The 20,168-nt window shown below is 37.7% G+C and overlaps 1 protein-coding gene across 3 annotated transcripts in view; it reads right to left on the bottom strand.

Moving 5' to 3' along the window:
• Positions 1-20,168, bottom strand: part of ZRANB3 (zinc finger RANBP2-type containing 3) — a 62,550-nt gene that overhangs the window by 6,914 nt on the left and 35,468 nt on the right. For 2 of the 3 annotated variants that reach the window (XM_087884387.1, XM_034424146.3), the window contains exons 10-17: positions 16,265-16,384; positions 13,982-14,161; positions 11,407-11,559; positions 9,403-9,859; positions 7,913-8,062; positions 6,076-6,167; positions 4,435-4,536; positions 1,350-1,495 (exon numbers count right to left, since the gene is read on the bottom strand). In XM_087884387.1, the coding sequence (XP_087740513.1) occupies positions 1,350-1,495; positions 4,435-4,536; positions 6,076-6,167; positions 7,913-8,062; positions 9,403-9,859; positions 11,407-11,559; positions 13,982-14,161; positions 16,265-16,384 (1,400 nt within the window). The remainder of the gene's footprint in view (positions 1-1,349; positions 1,496-4,434; positions 4,537-6,075; positions 6,168-7,912; positions 8,063-9,402; positions 9,860-11,406; positions 11,560-13,981; positions 14,162-16,264; positions 16,385-20,168) is intronic. The other variant, XM_034424155.3, reaches the window with a different exon arrangement.

Consider the following 20,168-nt stretch of genomic DNA (forward strand, 5'->3'; position numbering starts at 1 on the left):
ATTTGTTACTACTGGTTCTGTGGGTGTGGCTTGGTGGTGGTGGGGTAATGTGACTGGGTGGGCGTGGGCAACTTTTTTTTTTTTTTAAATTTCAAAGCATTTTTTCTAATGCTTTGAAAAGCCTCTGCCGATCAGGCAACTCAGTTGGGATCATCAGAGACTTTTCAAAGCATTTTTTTTACCACCTCTTCAGCCAAGAGGTTGTAGAAAAAAATGCTTTGAAAAGTCTCTGACTATCCCAGCTGAGCCACACGATCATCAGAGGCTTTTTTTTTTTTTTACTTTTAAAAGCATTTTAAAAGTAAGAGGTTGTAGAAAAAATGCTTTTAAAAATAAAAAAAAAAAGCCTCTGATGATCGTGTGGCTCAGCTGGGCATGGTGGGGGTGGTGGTTTGCAGGATTTTTGCTACCAGTTCTCTACCACCCGCCACCATCGCTACCGGATCAGGCGATCTGGTCCGAACCGGGAGCATTTCACCCCTGCGCACCACCCAAAGGTGTGCAAAGGCCCTCCTAACCATGGTTGCAACCTGCTCTTCGAGCAGAAGCTGTGAGTTTAGGAGAACCCCAGATTGAGCATCTGGTGTTTTGGGGTAGGAGGACCTCCAAAACTAGAGATAGAAGAATCTTGTCTTCATAGGGTTCAAATATCCATAGTCATTCTGTCTTGGTAGGGTGGAGTCAGAGCCAGGGCCGGATTTAGATGAAAAGAGGCCCTAGGCTATTCCACTTATGAGGCCCTTTCACCTATAGTGAAAGTGTAATTTTAATTTTGCTAACAATTTGAATGTAGGCCCCTCTTGATCTTGAGGCTCCCTCTTGATCTTGAGGCCCTAGGCTGAAGCCTAGTTAGCCTATAGGAAAATCCGGCCCTGGTCAGAGCCCATTCTGCCCCATCTGGTCCTCCAGATATTAGGATAGGGTGTAGTATCACTCAAGGGCCTGGGCAAAAGTTCTAAAGCTATGTATCATCTGCATATTGATGATATCTCACCCCCAAATGGCAAACATAATCCATCCATCCACCCATTCTCCTAGTAGCATTTCACTGTCCAATTTGACTTTTTTGCAGCAAGACCAGAACTGGTGATAAGACTATCAAAAATGTCAAGTGGAGCAATTGGGAAATGCAAACCTTGTGAAGGAAACCCTCCACTATTGTTGGGAAAAGCACTTACTGTTGATTCCCCACCCCCCCGCCAACAATTCAAGAAGCATTTTGGATACAAAGGCGTTTAAAAAAGAAGAAAGATTGTCTCTTCATTTAGCATCATTATGACGAAAGTACAATGTAATTGCTTGAAATGTAATACTTAGACCAGAGTAGAGAAGAGGCTAGCAGCACACACCGTTTGGTACTGGTGAGTTTGGCTTGTTGTTTAGACAATATTTCTTCAGCAGCAAGAACAGGATTAGAGAAAATCTGGCCACTTTTTCTGATAATTCTCTGTCTCATGGCTGTTAGGCTATTCCATTCTCTCACAAACCTCAGTATCTAGAAAAGAATTGTTATTCCTAATAATTATTCATTAAAACTGTGAAGATTTTATTTTGAAACATACACCCAATAGATAACAGTAGGTTTTAAAATAATTTCAACCAATGATGTGCTCTTTATGTCATTTACCTGTACAAACATTCAACTATTTCAAAGATAAATGAAGTTTTTCTTAATATAGCAGCAGCCTCAGTTATCGATGGGATATGGAACCCCAGAAGCAGGGGAGAACTCAGTAACATCCAATCTCTGTAGATCAGAAAATGCCTACTGAGCCAGGCCCTCACCTCCACTATTGCATCACAAATCACAGTAGAAAGACAAGCGGGTGAGCATTAGTGTAGCTTCAAAGAGGAATTGGCCATGGAACTTAAATTCTCTTGATAAATTTCTTTTCCCATCCATTTCAATCAGCATGCTAAGAGCTATGCTTGTCAACAATTGGGCAGCCATAGATTATCCTGCCTGGATCGTTCTAGAGGTTAGCAAATGTATACCATCCATTCAATCACGGATATAGATATATAGCCCAGTGGGTCGATACTGGGTGACAAGCAAGAATTTCTCTGCTCAAATTCTGTCTTTCTCAAACATTTATTACACTAGGTGACATTAAGCAAACCATTTTCTCAGCCTCAGTCTCTTCGACAAGAAATGATCTTCCATTATAAGGCTGTGAGCCTCGTATGCACTGTACAAATGTTAAGTGTTTGCATTTAGCAGAAAGACTCCTGTGTATTCCTAGTGTGTCTTTGACATCTCCGAAAGTAGAAAAGATTTTATCGTTCTTGTACATACATACGCTTGGTCATAAAATATTAATTGGCACCTATCATTTTATATTTTGCTTTGTAATACAGGAGCAGCTGATGACTGCAGCAATCAACACTTCTGTATTTTCAGATGTTCTTGCAATATGATGGGGGGGAGAGGAGGGGGAAATCCACTACAGCCTCATTTGGCTTTTCAGAAACAAATATTTGTAAGGTTTTGTATGTTCTGTCAGATTCAAAAAGCCAAGCAGTTAATTACATCAATTAAATCAATGCAATTGTGTAGTAAAGCATATGTGACAATGAGGAGGAAGCTCAGCAAATGGTTCAACACCAAGCACAGCAGTGAAATGCACTTACCTTCGCTACCGGTTCGGGAGTGTAAGCGTGCAAGCATGCACACTACGCTTGTGCCTCTTCTGCGCATGCGCAGAGCTTTTTACCCATGCACAGAGGGTAAAAAAGGGGACGTAATGACGTTCCAGTGGGTGGGCGGAGCCTCCTGCTGCCGCCTCTACCAGTTCGCACGAGCCAGATAGATCCAGCCGGATTTCACTGCTGATCAAGCATGAACTAAGATATAGGACCGTGATGGTGAACCTGTGGCACGCAGAGCCCTCCCTGTGGCACACACGCTGTCGCCAGCTGGTCTTTGTGTGCGCCAGAGCACCAGAAACCCTAAGACCAGCATGTGCGCACCAGCCACCTGGTCTTCTGGTTTCCGGCGCTCCGGTGCATGCGAAGATCAGCTGGCGCACTGGAAACCCAAAGACCAGGTGGCTGGTGCGCATGCGCAGTTGGTCTTCGGGGTTCTGGCGTTCATACGTGTGTTTGGGCACTCAGTGCCAAAAAGATTTGCCATCACTGACATAGGATGTTTGGTGTTCTTTTGGTTGATTGATTGATTGATTGATGGATAAATTATAAGGAAAGATAGTGGCCAGGGACACAAATGTGCAGGCAGTTATGCATGTAAAGAATGTTGTCATATTGGCTAAGAACGTGAATAATTTTGGAAAAGACAGCGTGTAGCACTGAGGTGTATAGATCTGACCATTAGTTTATCAAAGAGCAAGGTAATTTGTTTGACAGGGGACGTCAAATGAAAAATTGCAAGTTATATGTAAATTGCTAAAAGCTAAAGTAGTAAAGTAAATGAATTTGTGTACTTTTACAGCATATCAGAAAAATAGGGAAATTGAATTTTCAAGCTATACCTACGCTGGTAGAAAGATAATGGGTAATACATAGTCTATCATGGGAATGTTTGTCAAAAGAAGTAAAAGAAGCAAAAAAGAAAGAAGCTATGTATAAGAGTGTGCTTCTGTCTGTTCTCTTAAATGAAAATGTCAGTATTTCAGGAAAAGCACTGAAGTTGAATATAATGCAAACAGGTTACAAGAATCAAGGAGAGACAGATGATAATAAATGTGGAACTAATCCAAAAGTGAGTGATCAGTACTAAAGAAATACATCAAAGTGGTTTGTACCTACAGAGAGAATGAAATAGGCTTGAATTATTAAACAGATACAGGAAGGAAGGGTGAATGTGAAGAGGTGAAGAAAGCTGAGAAGTTGTGGCTAAATGGGTGAGATCCAAAAAAAAAAAAAGAGAGGTGAAAAATTTAAACCCACTGAAACAAATTGGCATAGGAATGTGGTGAAAACAGTTAATGGTGGTAGTATAAACAAAATTCAATTTTATTTTCATTCCTTTTCTTAACTTATGCTTTTATATGCCTTTGCTTACTCCTCTTATTGGTATCAATATGATTATGATTATTACTACTTTGTTGCTTTGCATGTACACTGAGAGCTTCTGCAGCCGAGACAAATTCCTTGTGTCTAATCAGATGGCCAAATAAAGTATTCCATTCCCATTCCCATTCCCTATTCCATTCCCTATTATTTCTCCCTCTTCTTCTGGCCCTTGCAGAATGTTACTTACCACGAAAGGGAAAAGCATGAGTAAGTATTATGAGTACATATGAAATTAAGCAATTTAGTCCTTGTACAGAGAATGTATGGAGTGTTTTTCTCCCCAAAAAAGGAATAGGTATCACTAAACAAAAACAACACTTAGAAATCAATTTAGGTCAATATAGTCAAAATACATACTTTGTTTATTTGTAGCTTTATCAAGAATCATGGAATTAAACTTACTAGTGTACGGTTCTGTTTTTGCTGAAAACATGCTGGTAAATCTTCCCAGTTGCCTACTTTTATATCAAGTGGAATGAAGTTGCAATTGAGAGGCTCTCCATCCTGGATAATCAAATAACAGACACTTAGTATCTTAGATCAGGAAGTTATTCAGTCTGCTAATGGTTTCAAGGAAGAACTATTTATTTACATCTAAGTGAAGTGGCCATCTGTCACATGGATTACATCTCTGAGTACACATTACTTCTCTATGTAAGAGGCAATGTGGAAACTTATAGAATAGGGACTTCTTGTTGTGCGTGCCACTTTTTGTACTCAGCACAGCTCACATTAAACCCTCTCATCTTCCCAGAGACTGACATAGTAAAATTGAGATTAATATCGTTTGATCAGAAGTAGGGCACAAGGATATGTATGATAGATGTCATAGATAAGTAACTGGTTCTTCGGTTGGAATATGTAATTCACACATGGATGATCTAGTTTATTACTTGGAGAAGGGTGGGATAATCATATGCTGGTTGAATAAAGTTTTCAAAAGATTGTCTACTAAGGTGACTGAAGCCATGTAGCTTCCTGACACAAAAGGAGGCCAGAAAGGAAACTAGAAATCTTCTTGTAGAATGGGTACTGATCTGCAGGACTATTGTTTGCCAACTCATAACAAAACTATCTTTTTAGACACAGCTCAAATTTGTAGATTAGCTTTCAAAGAACAAGATTTACAAGTCTTGTAAACTGGGTCTTCCACTAGCTGAGATGGTTGGACTTCCAGCTTTAAGAAATCGCACCATTTAAGAAACTTGCTTGTTATAGAAATGGAATAATACGAAGAATAATTAGGTAGTTGGTTTCTAAATTGAGAATCTGGCAACAAAATAAATGGAGAAGCCAATTGTATCAATATCTCAAGAGACATTAACTGTTGCCTTTTGCAAATTCAGCCTGAATATTGAATAATGAATAAGGTAGATCTACTACACTGACAACAGAATGCAGACATGGGAAAATTTGAAGATAGTATCTGTGGAGAAAACAGCAATCCTAGAGCAATTGGTCATTTAGGGATGGAGCTTAAAATCTGCTTTGAAGAGACCAAAATATCCCAAGACAGAGATGTCCTGAGGACATGATAGCAACATCATAGGAAGGTGCTGCTTATGGGACTATTCCAACAACTAACTCTGTTAGGTTGAAAATTACATTATCTAAAGGGGAAAGGCAAGAATGGGTGGAAAGTCAATACTCATAATGGATTGCATTGCCATATCATGGAATGCTCCAGGAATTGTACACTAGCTGAATTGGGATAGTAATATAGTTGATACTGCAATATCCAGTGGTCAATCTTAAAAGAGAATGACTCAGTGAGAAGCCACAGAATTGATAGAAACTAGAAAAAGGTGTTCCCAACAGCAAAAAATAAGTATGCTTATGCAACTTCTCTCCTCAACCCCTTTTAACATGTCCCTTAAAACTCAGCCTCCTTGATGCAGTTCCATTCAACAATCTATAGTTTTATAGTCCTTCAAGAATGCTTTTTTAGAGGGCATAGAAAAGTCAGGAGCAAAAAGAAATAGAAACTATTGTACCAATCAGAATTCTACATGTGCTTCTTTGAATCCAAAATTAATTTCCCACCTTTGTGTAGACATAAATTCGGTCAGTATTCCTACTTGCACAGAACATTAGACTATGATATGTTAGGATGGATTCTGAATCGTTTGAATACTCTGTAAATAAAAATGATTTGAGTTTTATTACAAAATAATTTTACTTTCATCTCGTTATAACAATTATGATAATGAACATGCCATCGCACAAGCACGTTCTACCTGATTTACTAGGAAATTTCCTAGGAAGCAACTACATCCTTAGATCCTACCCAGTCTGTTGTGGCACAGGGGTTATTTAGTACTTGATAGATTTATGTTACCTGGTGATTCAACCTATAACTGCAATGCTTACAACCAAAGTTCCAGCCTCAATGATAGTTGTAAGCAGTAGTGGGATTCAGCCAGTTCGCACCCCTTCGGGAGAACTGGTTGTTAACTTTCTGAGCAGTTTGGCAAACTGGTTTTTGGAAGAAATCATTAGGGCAGAGAACTGGTTGTTAAATTACTTGAATCCCACCACTGGTTGTAAGGCAAGGACTACTGTATCTAAAACAACTTAAATGAGGCCTAACTTTCACCAAAATCATATGAGAAAAACATTTGAGGAAGTACCTTTATATTAGGTGGCCAATGTTGGATCTTTTAATTTACTCAAGAAATAAGGATAATAGTAACTAATTCTATCTCAAATTTATAATTCCCAGTAGAAATAGAGAACAATAATAGTCTATTGTAGTAAATATTGAATTGAATTGATCTAAACCTAGATCCAGACCTAGCTTCTAATTCTTATTTGCAAGGATCCTTTAAGTCCTAGATCAGGGGTGTCAAATTTGCGGCTGGATGAGTCACGTGCTGGCTATGCCCACCCCTGGTTTAGCGAAGGGGGGAAAAGTCACGATATGTCACGTGACAACATGATGCCGTGAGTTTGACACTCCTACCCTAGATATACCAAAAACACAGCTCCCATTTCTTTTCTCTATGGCAATGTCCTGAGGCGGTAAAAGATTATTACTGGAAATATATTAAGATGTTATATAGTATTTTTAATATTATGTATCACTAGCATGTCAAAGCACATCATCCTTATCTGGCTATGTCCAAAGCCAACTGTATGCATTAAAGCTATGTATAAATTAGTTCTTTTTTTTTTTATGACTTGAACTCCATGGACAAGTTCTTGCCGTTTTCTTGGTAACATTTTCAGAAATTGTTTGCTGCTGCCTTCTTCCTAGCATTGAGGGATAAGCAACTGGCCAGTCACCTACTCCCTGCTTAAGGCAGAACTAGAACTCAAGAGTCTCCCAGTTTCTAATGCAGTTACTTAACGACTAAGTTAAACTGGTTCTCACTTCTATTTTAGCAGATGAATATTCTGTGATATTTTTAAAAGTGTAATCTTGTTATAGAGAAAGAGACAACTATGTTAATCAAGTTAATTTTGGTAGACAAATAAGATTTTTCCCGTAGGACATTTTCTTGCATCGTCTAAGTTCCCAGAATGCAAACTATAGCCCTGCCATCGTCTCCAAAATGTACTGAGGGCATCTTGTAAGTCTTTCTAAGCACTGTATTCAATAACAGAGGAAAGGAAACAAGTGTTTACATTATTCTCTGTAGTTTTGTGTTCCGATGTTGAACAACTTGACTTCCACTACTATACCAAGTTTCCCCCTTCCTCTCATTCCCCTACATTCTGCACTTCCACTCCAAATTGGCTCCAAACTCTTAGACTATTTTGCAAATGTTACACACACTGATCACTGTGGGAAAAGTTGATAATTCTCAGATTTCTAGATTTACATGTTCATGAACATGTAATAATTAAATATTGCCAGAAGGAAGGCAATATTTATTACCTTCTTTGAGTTCTTGCTTGCAGCAGTCCAATTTTTTATTTGTTTCTTCCTTTGTCATCTCAATACCATTAAGTTGTACGTTATTTTTGATTGCATTTCCATCTTCACTTTCAGCAGAGAGAAAACCAATTTGACTTTTCTTTTGTATAACTGAGTGTTAAAAAGCAAGAAGAAAGAACAATTATATAACATGTTGTTGGAAAAGGTGCATTTCTGTTATAAAGTCTATTACTTAGTTCTCAAGAGAAGAGTAGCAGTTAATTGTAGTTAACCATAAGATGATTCTCAAATTAAAGAAGAACAGGATATGTGCCTGCAAAATTACTTCTCTTATGTTCATACACAGTGACTATGGGTACAAAAATAACAGCATAGTCACCAAACATCTAGCAATTTTTTAAATAGTTTATTAAAATAATTAAAAGAACAGAATAAAAAGCTACATAAAATAAAAAGGCTGATAAAGACAGAGTGGAAAAAGAATAACAATACTAAATAAAGAGTTTTCTATTATAATAAAGTTTGACATATTTTATTTCATTAATTGTCTACAATTATTTATTATGCCATGTTAAAATACAATTAGAGTCCAATAACATTTTAAATGTACTAATATTGATATCTTCACTATTTATAACTATTAAAAGAAAAATAAAAAAGCAAAACTATAAGAAAAATGTGACAAAAATAAAAAAGGTGAAAAAAAACCCCTATAAACTACTTCATTTAAATTGCCTTCCATTGTACCCATTTATTAATTACATCAATATATTTGTAAAGACTGCAACAGTTTCTAATTACTTTCTTTACATCTATTATTACGTCTGTAGCATCTCGCAATGCTATGCTTTGGCACTACCACAGATTTAACACTTGAATAAATAACAACAGCATATGCCAGTGATGGCTAACCTTTTTGCCATCGAGTGCCAAAAGCGGGGGAAGCGCAGGGGGGTTGCATGCACACATGCCCACACCCATAATTCTATATGCCCCACCCCTCGTGCATGCGTACGTGACCCCCCCACGCTTCCCCCACTTTTGGCATGCGATGGCACAGTGGGCCACCGGACTTCCGGTGGACCATAAGTCGGGAAACGGGCCGTTTCCGGCCTCTAGAGGGCCTCCGGGGGTGGGGAAGGCCATTTTCACCCTCCCCAGGCTCCTAGAAAGGCTCTGGAGCCTGGGGAGAGTGAAAAACGGGCCTTCCTCTCCCCCCTAGAGACCCTCTGGAGACTAACGAAGTTGCTTCTTTTAACATGTCTAACAATAAGATATCATACAAATTAAATTCATACCATGGACAATTACATTTCTTTCTGTAAACCTTTAATTTATGCAATATTACACTTTTAGGCCCAACTGCTAATATCTGCTTTTAGCATTAAACATTAGGATATTTTTGTATATATGCTATAATACAAACAGACTAACAAGATGTGTTAAAACAATGAAAAAATATTCTAACAGGAGCAAATATTTTTACTCACTATTCTTTCTGCGAGGAGATTCACACATTTCACAATAAGGTAGCAATGAACTATTACTGTAAGTGCAAAGACTGCAAGGCCAGGTTACTTCAGAGGCAAATGCTTTTGTTGACTCAGGTAAAAGGATACACTCATCCTCCTGGGAAGCTTCTTCTGAAAATGAATTGTTTCTTTTTTTAAACAAACATTTTCTCTTTCCCCTATTAGGAAGAAGCTTGGGTGTAGATGGATCTATAGGTCTTGGTCTCTTTGCCTCTCTGCAAAGCTCAACTAGATCCTCTGGCCCCTGGGGATCTATGTTTCTGCCACTTTCCAGATCTTTTTCCTCTGAGGCTTGGGAAGAATTTGAACTCAAACATGGAGATGCATTATAACAGGAATCAATTTTTCGCTTTTTCTCCATATCTGGTTTTGGCGAAAAGAAGTCACGGATATCATGTTGCTTCTCCTTTTCAAACTAGGATGGAAGACCCAACAATCATTACTTTGCTTAACACAAAGATGCCCCTTCATTACCTAATAATAATGCCACATAACCTCTGTGCTCACATAATCACATTTCAGGTGTTTAGCAACTGACTCGCATTTACTATCAGTTCAATGTACTGTAGTCACAATCATGTTTTGTGATTTTTGTAATTTTCCAGCAAAAAAAAATCCCATTGAGTAAATTAGATTTAGATTTACAACCAAGTGATTCACTTAATGATTGTTGTAAAAATGGTCATAAAATTGAATTAGGTCATGTGGTGACTTGACTTATGACCACACTGATTTACAACCAAAATTCCAGACTCAATTGTGATCATAAGTCTGTAGTTTGAATTTTAACAGGCAATTTGACATATTAAGGAAAAAAGTAATAATCTATATTTTAGAATATAGAAATTCATTAGTATTAACATTCTGTCAACATTATTCAAATTATTTTTTTAAAAGTTGGAGTATTGCAGATAGAGTTTTTAAACAAAATTGGTATGTTAGATGCCAAATGAAATAGTAAGGTTTTGCATTAGTACTACTTACTTCAGACTTTTAAATAACTTTCACAAAATGAACTATCAATACTAATATTTTGATATTTAAACAAATATCACAAAATGAACTATCAATGCTAATATTTTGACATTTAAATAAATTTCACAAAATGAACTATTAATACTAATGTTTTGGTCAAATAACATACATTTAACTTATTTTAATCTTTGCTGTAATTAGAACAATAGGGATCATGTTTATTTCTATGGATTTGGATCCAATTTTGAAACTCAAATGACATTACTGGCTACTTTTTTAAAAAAGGAGCCGTGTAATTAATTCTGAACCTGCCTTTTGTTATTAGGAAAATGATGCTGTGAAGAGAGAGATCTGTTCTGCCAATGGTGATCATTTTTAGATTTCACAATTTGACATTTATATGAAGAATTATTAATGCAGCTTGTAATGAAGCTAATGCCCTAGATAATATGCAAAAGGCTATTTGAGTAAACCCTGAACCAAAGTATTAAGACAAATTAATCTGATATAATCTGCCATTAAGTTTCTGCAGAAAGCACTAAAACTCCCAACACAGTTATCAAAGACCAAACAGAATTATAATCAGTAGACATAAGCATCTGCTAGAAGCACTGATAATGTCACACTTGTCACAATGCCATTACACAAATAACATATTGTATCTAATTAGCATCATTTGTGCAACATCATGACATGTGGAATGTCAGCTGCCTCTCCTGAATGTCTAGGTCAGCAAATCCTACAGAAACCATACCTAAGGGTTTAAGAGAAAAATAAAACAGTACTTTAAATATAAAGCATTTATTCCTATGGACATTTCACTTCATTAAAGAATCTAAAACATCATTACAACAGCTAATATTAATAGAAAGCTGTGTGAAAGTCAGTTATTATAATAGAGCTAAACCAAAATGAGAAGTATTTGTATATCAAAAACATAGTATTACTCTTGGATACTGAATAGGATTTACATATGTACATTCTTACATGGGTGAATAAGACGTCATCCTTGATTTCATTTAGGTCTTCATTTGGAGTCCAAGCTTCAGCAAAATTCAAAAAATTCCATTTATCTTTGTCACCTTCAGGTGCCTGTAGCTTTTCTTTCTTGCCATTTAATGTGGTACCTGTAACTTTGGCCTAAATAGTAAATGAAACAATTTTTAAAAATACCCACATTATTATTTGTCTATTTGCTGCATACCCAATTTATAATAAGCATTTAAGATGACGAGCAAAACAGAATATGACACTTAGAAATCGAAATTAAAAGTCTGGTTTTTAACAATTGTGTCTCTGTAGATTTCTAAAGCAAGATTTCAAAAGAAAATATTCCATAATATTCCATTATATTCCATTATCACCTACTACTTCAGATGTTGCTCAACATCCAAACTACTCTGAGACACCACCATCAAAATTAGCAGCAAAATAGCTGATTTTCAGCTATGCAATTCTTACACTTTCCTCCCTGTTGAAACCAAAATGGACTTTTTAGGTCACAGGGACATAATTAACATCCACTTCAAATGCCCAATTTTCCCTAAAAGAGATGAGAAAGTTCGACTGTAACCATTTGACATTGCCAGGCCGTTTTTGGGCCTAAGGTTCCCCTCACACATATGTGCTAGTCATTCCCGACTCTAGGGGGCGATGCTCATCTCTGTTTCAAAGCTGAAGAGCCAGTGCTGTCCAAAGACATGTGGCTGACATGACTAAACACCAAAGGCGCACAGAACGCTGTTACCTTCCCAGCAAAGGTGGCCATACTTTTCTACTTGCATTTTTTACGTGCTTTCGAACTGCTAGGTTGGCAGAAGCTGGGACAAGTAACGGGAGCTCACCCCGTTACACAGCACTAGGGATTCGAACTACTGAACTGCTGACCTTTCGATCGACAAGCTAAGCGTCTTGGCCACTGAGCCACCACGTCTCTTTTTGAGCCTAGAGAGCTAATATAACGAGTGCCAAACGCCAAGAAAGACTGCCATTTCTCAAAATATATCATCCAAAATTATTTACAATTTTCAGAATAACAACTGTCTAGTTTCTATTTTAATCACCTTTCAAAGAACCTGGAAAGTCTGCCTCTAAGAGCATATAATTCAATATTATCTTTTTTAAAAATAAAGGAACAATTATTCCTTATTTCTACTTCCCAGCAGCCTCGGAAAGAGGCTTACAAGCAATTACAAACTTACCCTAGCCTAATGTTAATGTATGAAACTTCTCTCATATTAAATCTTAAGTATGTGACCATGGCTCTAATAACTTCCCCCTGCATTATTTACCATGCTCTGCAATAAATTATGGAGAACATGAAAAGTTGCATATTATTTTGTGACCTCTGAGTTGCACTAATAAAAATTTTGTTTTAGTACAGAATCTGCAGAGATGACAGATAGAGCATCCCAAATAATCTGACAGTTCTTGAATTCTATAGCTCAACAAATTCTTTTTTCATTCCAAGGGTCTTGATTTCAGGCCTTTAATGTCAGATTAAGATAAATGAAGACAAAACATGGAACATTTCCAAGGGTAAAAGGCTGCTTCTTATTATTGTTTGACTGCATCTTCCAAGCTCTAATTACCTACATAAATATTTCCTCTGCTTTACGAGCCTCATGCTTTCAGAACTGAGGCACTTCTGCTTTCTAAAGTATGGGTCCAGAGGTTTCTAAGGAAATTCTGTAGCAAAGAAACTTTTACTTCTCATTATGTCTTGGTTGTTTCTTCAGATATATAATATTATTCTTAAGAATTGAAGCCAAGCAAAACTTGATAGAAAAAAAGATGGGGTGAAAAAGGACCGGCACAGAATGTACAGGTAGTCCTCAATTTACGACCACTATTGAGTCTAAAATTTATGTTGTTAAATGAGAAATTTCTTAAGTGAGTTTTGCCCAGTGGTGAAATCCAATTTTTTTACTACCGGTTCTGTGGGCGTGGCTTGGTGGGCGTGGCATGGCTTGGTGGACATGGCAGGGGAAGGATACTGCAAAATCTCCATTCCCACCCCACTCCAGGGGAAGGATACTGAAAAATTCCCATTCCCTCTCCACTCTGGGGCCAGCCACAGGTGGTATTTGCCAGTTCTCCGAACTACTCAAAATGTCTGCTATCAGTTCTCCGAACTGCTCAAAATTTCCGCTACCGGTTCTCCAGAACCTGTCAGAATCTGCTGGATTTCACCCCTGGTTTTGCCCCATTTTACGACTTTTCTTGCCACATTGGTTAAGTGAACCACTGCAGTTCTTAAACTAGTAATAGCGTTGTTAAGTGAATCTGATTTCCCCACTGACTTTGCTGGTCAGAAAGACGCAAAAGGGGATCGCATGACTCCGGGATATTACCATCGTCATAAATGTGAGTCACTTGTCCAGCATCCGAATGTAAATCACGTGACCATGGGGATGCTGCAACGGTCATAAGTGTGAAAAATGGTCATAAGTCACTTTTTAAAACGCCACTGTAACTTTGAACGATCACTAAATGGACTGTTGTAAGTCAATACAGTACAAAATCTGGAGCAGCAGCTGGGACTTCCAATATTTAATCATACCTTACGATTCAACATTGCCCACATTACAGAGTCTAACGTTCCATTTGCAATAAGATAATGGATATTCACAGAATTACTCTGTCCTATCCGATGAGCTCTGTCTTCTGCTTGTTTTATATGTCCAGGGTCCCAATATAGTTCAGCAAAAACAACATGAGTGGCAGCGGTGAAGGTTAAACCCTAAACATAATGAAGAAATAAATACTTATATCATTTATCAAACAGGAAGCAATCAATGCCTTTTGTAAACTTACAGTCTCTTATAGAAATTTCGGGGAACATTTAGTGTTGAAACGAGAGAACACCATTCCTCTTTTATCTATCACAAAGTTTTGTCTTCTATTTATAAATTCCTGACAAGTTGGAGCAAAAGGCATTTACAGGTGGAATTCTCATCTGACATCTCATTCTGTCTCTCCATTAACTGAAATAGCATTGCTAATTTTTTCCCCTCAGTAACATAGCGCTTATCTCCGTAGCTCCTTTCTAAATATCTCAAAAGAAATTGCATTATATAGGCAAATATACTAATTCATCAATGATGTGCTCCTATGTATTTTGCAAACATCATTAGTTTCTGGATCAGCTCTACATTATGCTGTTGGTTTGAGCTCTGAGCTTGGCAATTTGGTTGCAAACCTTTCGTCCCCATTCAAGGAGACATCTTCAGTGTGTACAAAAGAAGCACAGCACCTTGCAAAACAAGCTATCGACTCTAATGGCTAACAACCCCCACAACAATGAACAAGCTTGGATCAAGAACCTATCCAATTGACAGCACACTGAAGATGTCTCCTCAAATGGGAACGAAACGTTTGCAACCAAATTGCCAAGCTCGGAGCTCAAAGCAACAACTTAACTACCAGCCTGTGCTACTAATATTCAAAGATACATTATAAGATTGACAAAAACCTATTAACTGGAATAGAACAAGGGCAAAGTAAGGAAAAGATGCAGAGCACTTCAGCTAAATTCTTTAAAATAATTTAAGTTCCGGAAAAAGTTATTCTCTAATAGAAGAAAAATAAATTGTTAAATCTGTACAAATACATATGAACAAAAGTAGGTGACAATGCAAACATATTCTAGTAGCTGGGGTCCACACTATAATTTGTCAATATGTTCGAATTTTTGGTATGATAACATTCCTACATGAAAGTGTAGTTCTTTTTTGGGGGAAGTGCTGATTGGTTCCACAATTGTTTGGATTTATTTTAGCCTCCCCAAATGGAGGCAACAGCAGTTATCTGGTTATTAGTGACTAAATTTCAGAAGTTGTTAGTTTAGCCTTACTATATATAATGCTAAAAAAAAGTTAAAGAATTTTTGCAAAAATTTTGCAATGTGTTAATTTTGACACCTGTCATTTGCTAAAATGATACAACGTTGCTAGAATTTGCTTAAAAAGAAATTGAATTAGAATTTCTGGATCCTGAACTTTCCTTCTGCAATTGGAATTGTTCCTACTTATTCAGGACCATTTTGACCAGCTAAGGTTTAGATTAACAGAAGAAGGAATAAAAAGGAGATTTTGAGTTCTCCTCTTTATACTCCACACTCAACTCCATTGTGGACCTGGCAAACATCATCTTCTTTCTTGCTGTGAACATGCCATGTGTAGAAATCTAGATATGTAACTTATTCAGCCTACAAGCTTTTAAAGTATCTTCCCATAGTACTGGATTTGAAAATGATTTTACCAGTGTTCTATATCAGGGAACAATTTTAAGGTGCATTTAAGTAATATACTTAGTAAGTTTAAATCTATGCAAATAGATTAGGAAATATAAGCCTACCATCCTAAAACAAAAGGATGGGGCTTTATTGTATTTGCTTCTTAAGAAGTATATTGATATGCATAATAATGACTAACAGATACTTTGCACAATGGTCAATGAAGAAGAATTAATTCACAATCTATTCGAGCAGTTTTACTTAGACAGGGGCTTACAGATATGGTGTAGATCTTGTGATGTTCTATCAGTTCGCAGAAACAGTTTTTATCTCCAAGCCTTTATATTTGAACAAACAGAAGGTTTTACACGTGTGTGCAGGCAGAGAGAGAGAGAGAAAGAGGGAGGGAGGGAGGGAGAGAGAGAGAGAGAGAGGGAGGGAGAGGGAGGGAGAGAGAAAAAGAGAGAGAGAGGGAGGGAGGGAGGGAGGGAGAGAGGAAAGGAGAGAGAGGGGGGAGTGGGAGAGGGAGTGGGAGAGAGAGAGAGAGAGAGAGAGAGAGAGAGAGAGAGAGAGAGAGAGAGAGGGAGAGAGATTTATTTAAGTCATTACCTGGCCAGCAGCCTGAATGCTTAAAACGGCCACTCTGGTATCTGGGTCTTTTTGGAATTGATTTACAAGATTTATTCGTTCTGCTGAGGGTACACTGCCATCAATCCGAATATAACGAACCTGTGCCATATAAAGTAACACAAACAGTCACCTGAAGATAAATTGGGTTTTGACAAGAAAAAAAAATGACAACGGGGAAACAAAGATGTTAACGAGATTATTGATTTCCACACTGAATATGGTCAGACCGATCACAATTAAGGTATAGTATGCAATTGGTTCCACCCCAAAAGAACAGTAGCTTTGGACATGCCATTTTTGCTTCAAAGATACGATGCCTTAAAATTTCCAGGAATATAGGTCCTTATCTTAAAAGGGTAACAATATTTAGGTCAACAGGTTGCTCTAGTCTTCCACAGTAAGAATAAGTATGAATGTCTGTTGGTCAGAGTGCTTCTGCCTCATGGCTAGAGGGGCCCAGACTGAAATAATCCCTGTCAGGTTGCTTCATCTACTACAGCAAGAACATAAAGAAGAACCAGAACTAAAAGGATGACACTAAAAGGGAACTTAATTTAGGAGAAAATCTAAAAACAGTGATGTAGAAATAGAAGTGGAACTCCCAGATCGGCTTTACATAAGTTTAGGAGAAGCAGAGGAAATGTTAGGCATAGGAGGAAGACAGTATTATGGAAATTGAAGCAACAATATTGGTTGAGGAATCTGCAGTTCATGCCATTTCCTTTTTGCTCTGCTCCTATCTAAAGACAACAGATAGAATAAAAGAACATCAGTGTTGGAAGGGACCGTGGAGGTCTTCTAGTCCGACCCACTACTTAAGCAGGAGACCCTATACCAGTGATGGCTAACCTTTTTGCCATTGCGTGCCAGGAGAGGGGGGGCAGGGGAGGGTCGCACGCGCACATGCCCACGCGCATGCGCACGCAACCCCCCCCGCTCCTGGCACATGATGGTCTGGTAGCCCCGTTTTTCTTTCTTACCTGGTTCCAGATATATATATATGTATATATTCCGTTATTTAAAAAAAAAAGACAATAACTTTAAATTTATAATCCATATAATATCTTCTTTGATGTCTTTCCACTGGATTGTTGAGTCCCTCATCCATAATTGGGTAACGTAGCATCCTGGTGCAACAGTTTGTTCAAAGTCTTCAGTCATCATCTGCCCCCATCAGTAATGAATATCCTCATATATATATAAAAGTAAAAACAACCACCTGAGTGACATTATGATTATATTCCATATAGTTGTAATTGTGGCTTTCATCAGGATTATTAATTCCCATCATCCTAATGGGTAACAACCAGATCTTCTGCATGCCCCAACGTAGCTCTCTTGCCTTGTAGCTCAGAATAGTTATAATATATTTATCAATACAAGAAAGAAATCCAAAATAGATAATTCAAATCCAACAGTTTAAGGCTCTTTTCACATCCCAAAATTACGGCATTGCAGAGGTCTGTCACTGTCCTCAGGATGATATTAACCAATACTTCGCCTCCACTATCTTTTCACATATTCATTCATTTTTTTTAAAATCACTGGCTTCACCGTTGCTTAATTTAGAAATTTCTGTTTTTGTGAGACCTATTTCTTTTTTTCTTTTCTTTTTGTGGGTTTAATTTCCATCCTGTTTTCCTTTCTACAAGTTGTATATCAACTGATCAGTTTTCATTCTGCTTTATAAGTTGATCTTGTTGGTTTTGTTTTTGTATCTCATATTTCTTTTTTGCCAATTGTATGTCAGCTAATTGATTTCCATACTTGTCTTTGACTTGGTGAATCATCACGTTGAAATCAGATGCCGCTTCTCTCATATTTGTAGATAATCCAGCTGGGGTATTGAGAGAATCCAAAGGCAATTTGTCTACCGCAACCTCTGTAATTCGATGTTTTCCCTTTATTTCCAACTCCTTCTGCTTATCCTGTATTGTGCCTATAGATGTTAAGTTCATTTTCAAAATTTTTTGATAAAATTCTTCCGCTTTTTCAACAGTATCTAATTGGTATCTTTCTCCTTGATATCTCAATATTATGCCAACTGGGGCATCCCACCTAAATGAAATATTTCTGTATTTTAACTTAGTCACCAGAAAACCAAATTTCTTCCTTTCCGTTAACATCTTGGGGGGGAGCTCTTTGTAGATCCATATCTTTCTTCCATACAATTGCAAAGTAGAATTGAAGGAATTTTGCACAATATTATTCCTAATTTCTTTATCTGTAAAATAAATCACCACATCTCTAGGCAATTGCCTTTGCTTTGCAATCCAGGAGTTTATTCTGTAAACTCTGTCAATCCTACAAAACACTTCCTCAGGTTGAACCTTTAAAATCCCAGCCAGAATTTCAGAAGATATTTTCCTTAAATCATCTCTGTTATTTTCCTGCAAACCTCTCAGTCTGATCACATATTCTGTACAATTGTAATGCACCATTAGAACCTCTCTTTCAATCCGTTGTTGTAAATTTTCTGCATTACAAGACTTTTGTTCAACCTCCATTTTAGGTTTTTCTTCTGAGCTATTGTCTTGAATGTTTGTCAAATCATTTTCAATTTTTTGTATTTTATTGTCCAAATTGCCCTCAATTTCTTCCACTTTAGACTCTAATAAGTTAGTATTTTCATCCAACTTAATCATAAATTCTGCAAAGCCATTAGCCATTTTTATAATCTTTCGATCCAGAATATCAAACTTTAATTGCACTAATTCTTTAATTTCCTGCTTAAATTTTTCAAAGTTCTGATTCACAATCTCATCCCTTCTTACAATCTCCTCCAAAAGAAATTCAATTATATTAAAATCAGTTTTCTGAGACTGGAGCTTTAAAACTTGGTCACGTAATTTGTTAATGGGGGAATCCCCCCCCATTGCTTGTTTGTCCGGCTTTAATGCCATATTTCAACACAGACAAACTATTTTTAAAAAAAAAAGAAAAGAGAGGCAGCAGAGAAAAAAAACTTCTTTCCAACCAAGATCAATATCAGATCTCCAGGAAGAGAAAAAACACAAAAGTAGAGCTTTATTTTCAAGTGTAGCCAAAAGTATTTATTCAGCTACTTTGTATCTCAATAGGAAACGGAAGGACTCTCCCTTTCAGCCCCTTCTCAAGCCTCGGCAATCGCCCTTTTTAAAGATTCTTTTTTCCTTTTCCTTTTCCTTCTTCAATAATTGTTATAAAATAAGTGAGATACTTGCGATTCAGGGTCACAGATCCAGCTCATATCCCTTCAAATGTAGCCAGGAGCATTTATTCTGCTACTTTGTGGCTTAATAAGAAACGGAAGGACTTTCTCTTTTCAGCTTCCCTGTTCCAGTTTCGGCAATCGCCATTTTAAAAGGTCTTTTTTACTTTGTTGAATATCCTTTGCGAAATAAGTATTAATACTTGCAATTTAGGGTCACAGGTCCAGATCCAAATCTCATCATCTTTAGTTAATCTGTTAAATATCTTAAAAAGCTTGTCTTCGTAGCCTTGTTCTGCAAAAAGGCAGAAGTCTCCCAACGCCCGGAGCGGGCGGCGAGTGCTATAGGGAGCTTCCTCCGCCCGCCCCCAAGAGTAAAAAAAAAAACCCTGGGGGCTACAGAGAGCTCTACCTACACTCACCTGCTCTATCCCCCTGGAAATGGGGTTTTTCGAGCCGCCTTTGCGCTGTACAGGCGGCTCTTTACAGGCGAAGGGGCTGGCGGTCCCGAGGGACCGTCTGGTGGCTACGAAGAGCAAACCGGAAGTCCCCAGATCCTCTCTATGCATCTGGGAAGGGTGAAAACAGCCTTTCCCACTCCCTTGGAGGCCCTATGGAGGCTGAAAGGGCCCATTTCCCAACTCTCAGTGGGACAGGAAGTAACATTTTTTGCTGTCCCCAGCCTCCAGAACC

This window comes from Pantherophis guttatus, chromosome 1, assembly GCF_059756535.1.
Source record: "Pantherophis guttatus breed Tessera chromosome 1, ASM5975653v1, whole genome shotgun sequence".
Lineage (NCBI taxonomy): Eukaryota > Metazoa > Chordata > Lepidosauria > Squamata > Colubridae > Pantherophis > Pantherophis guttatus.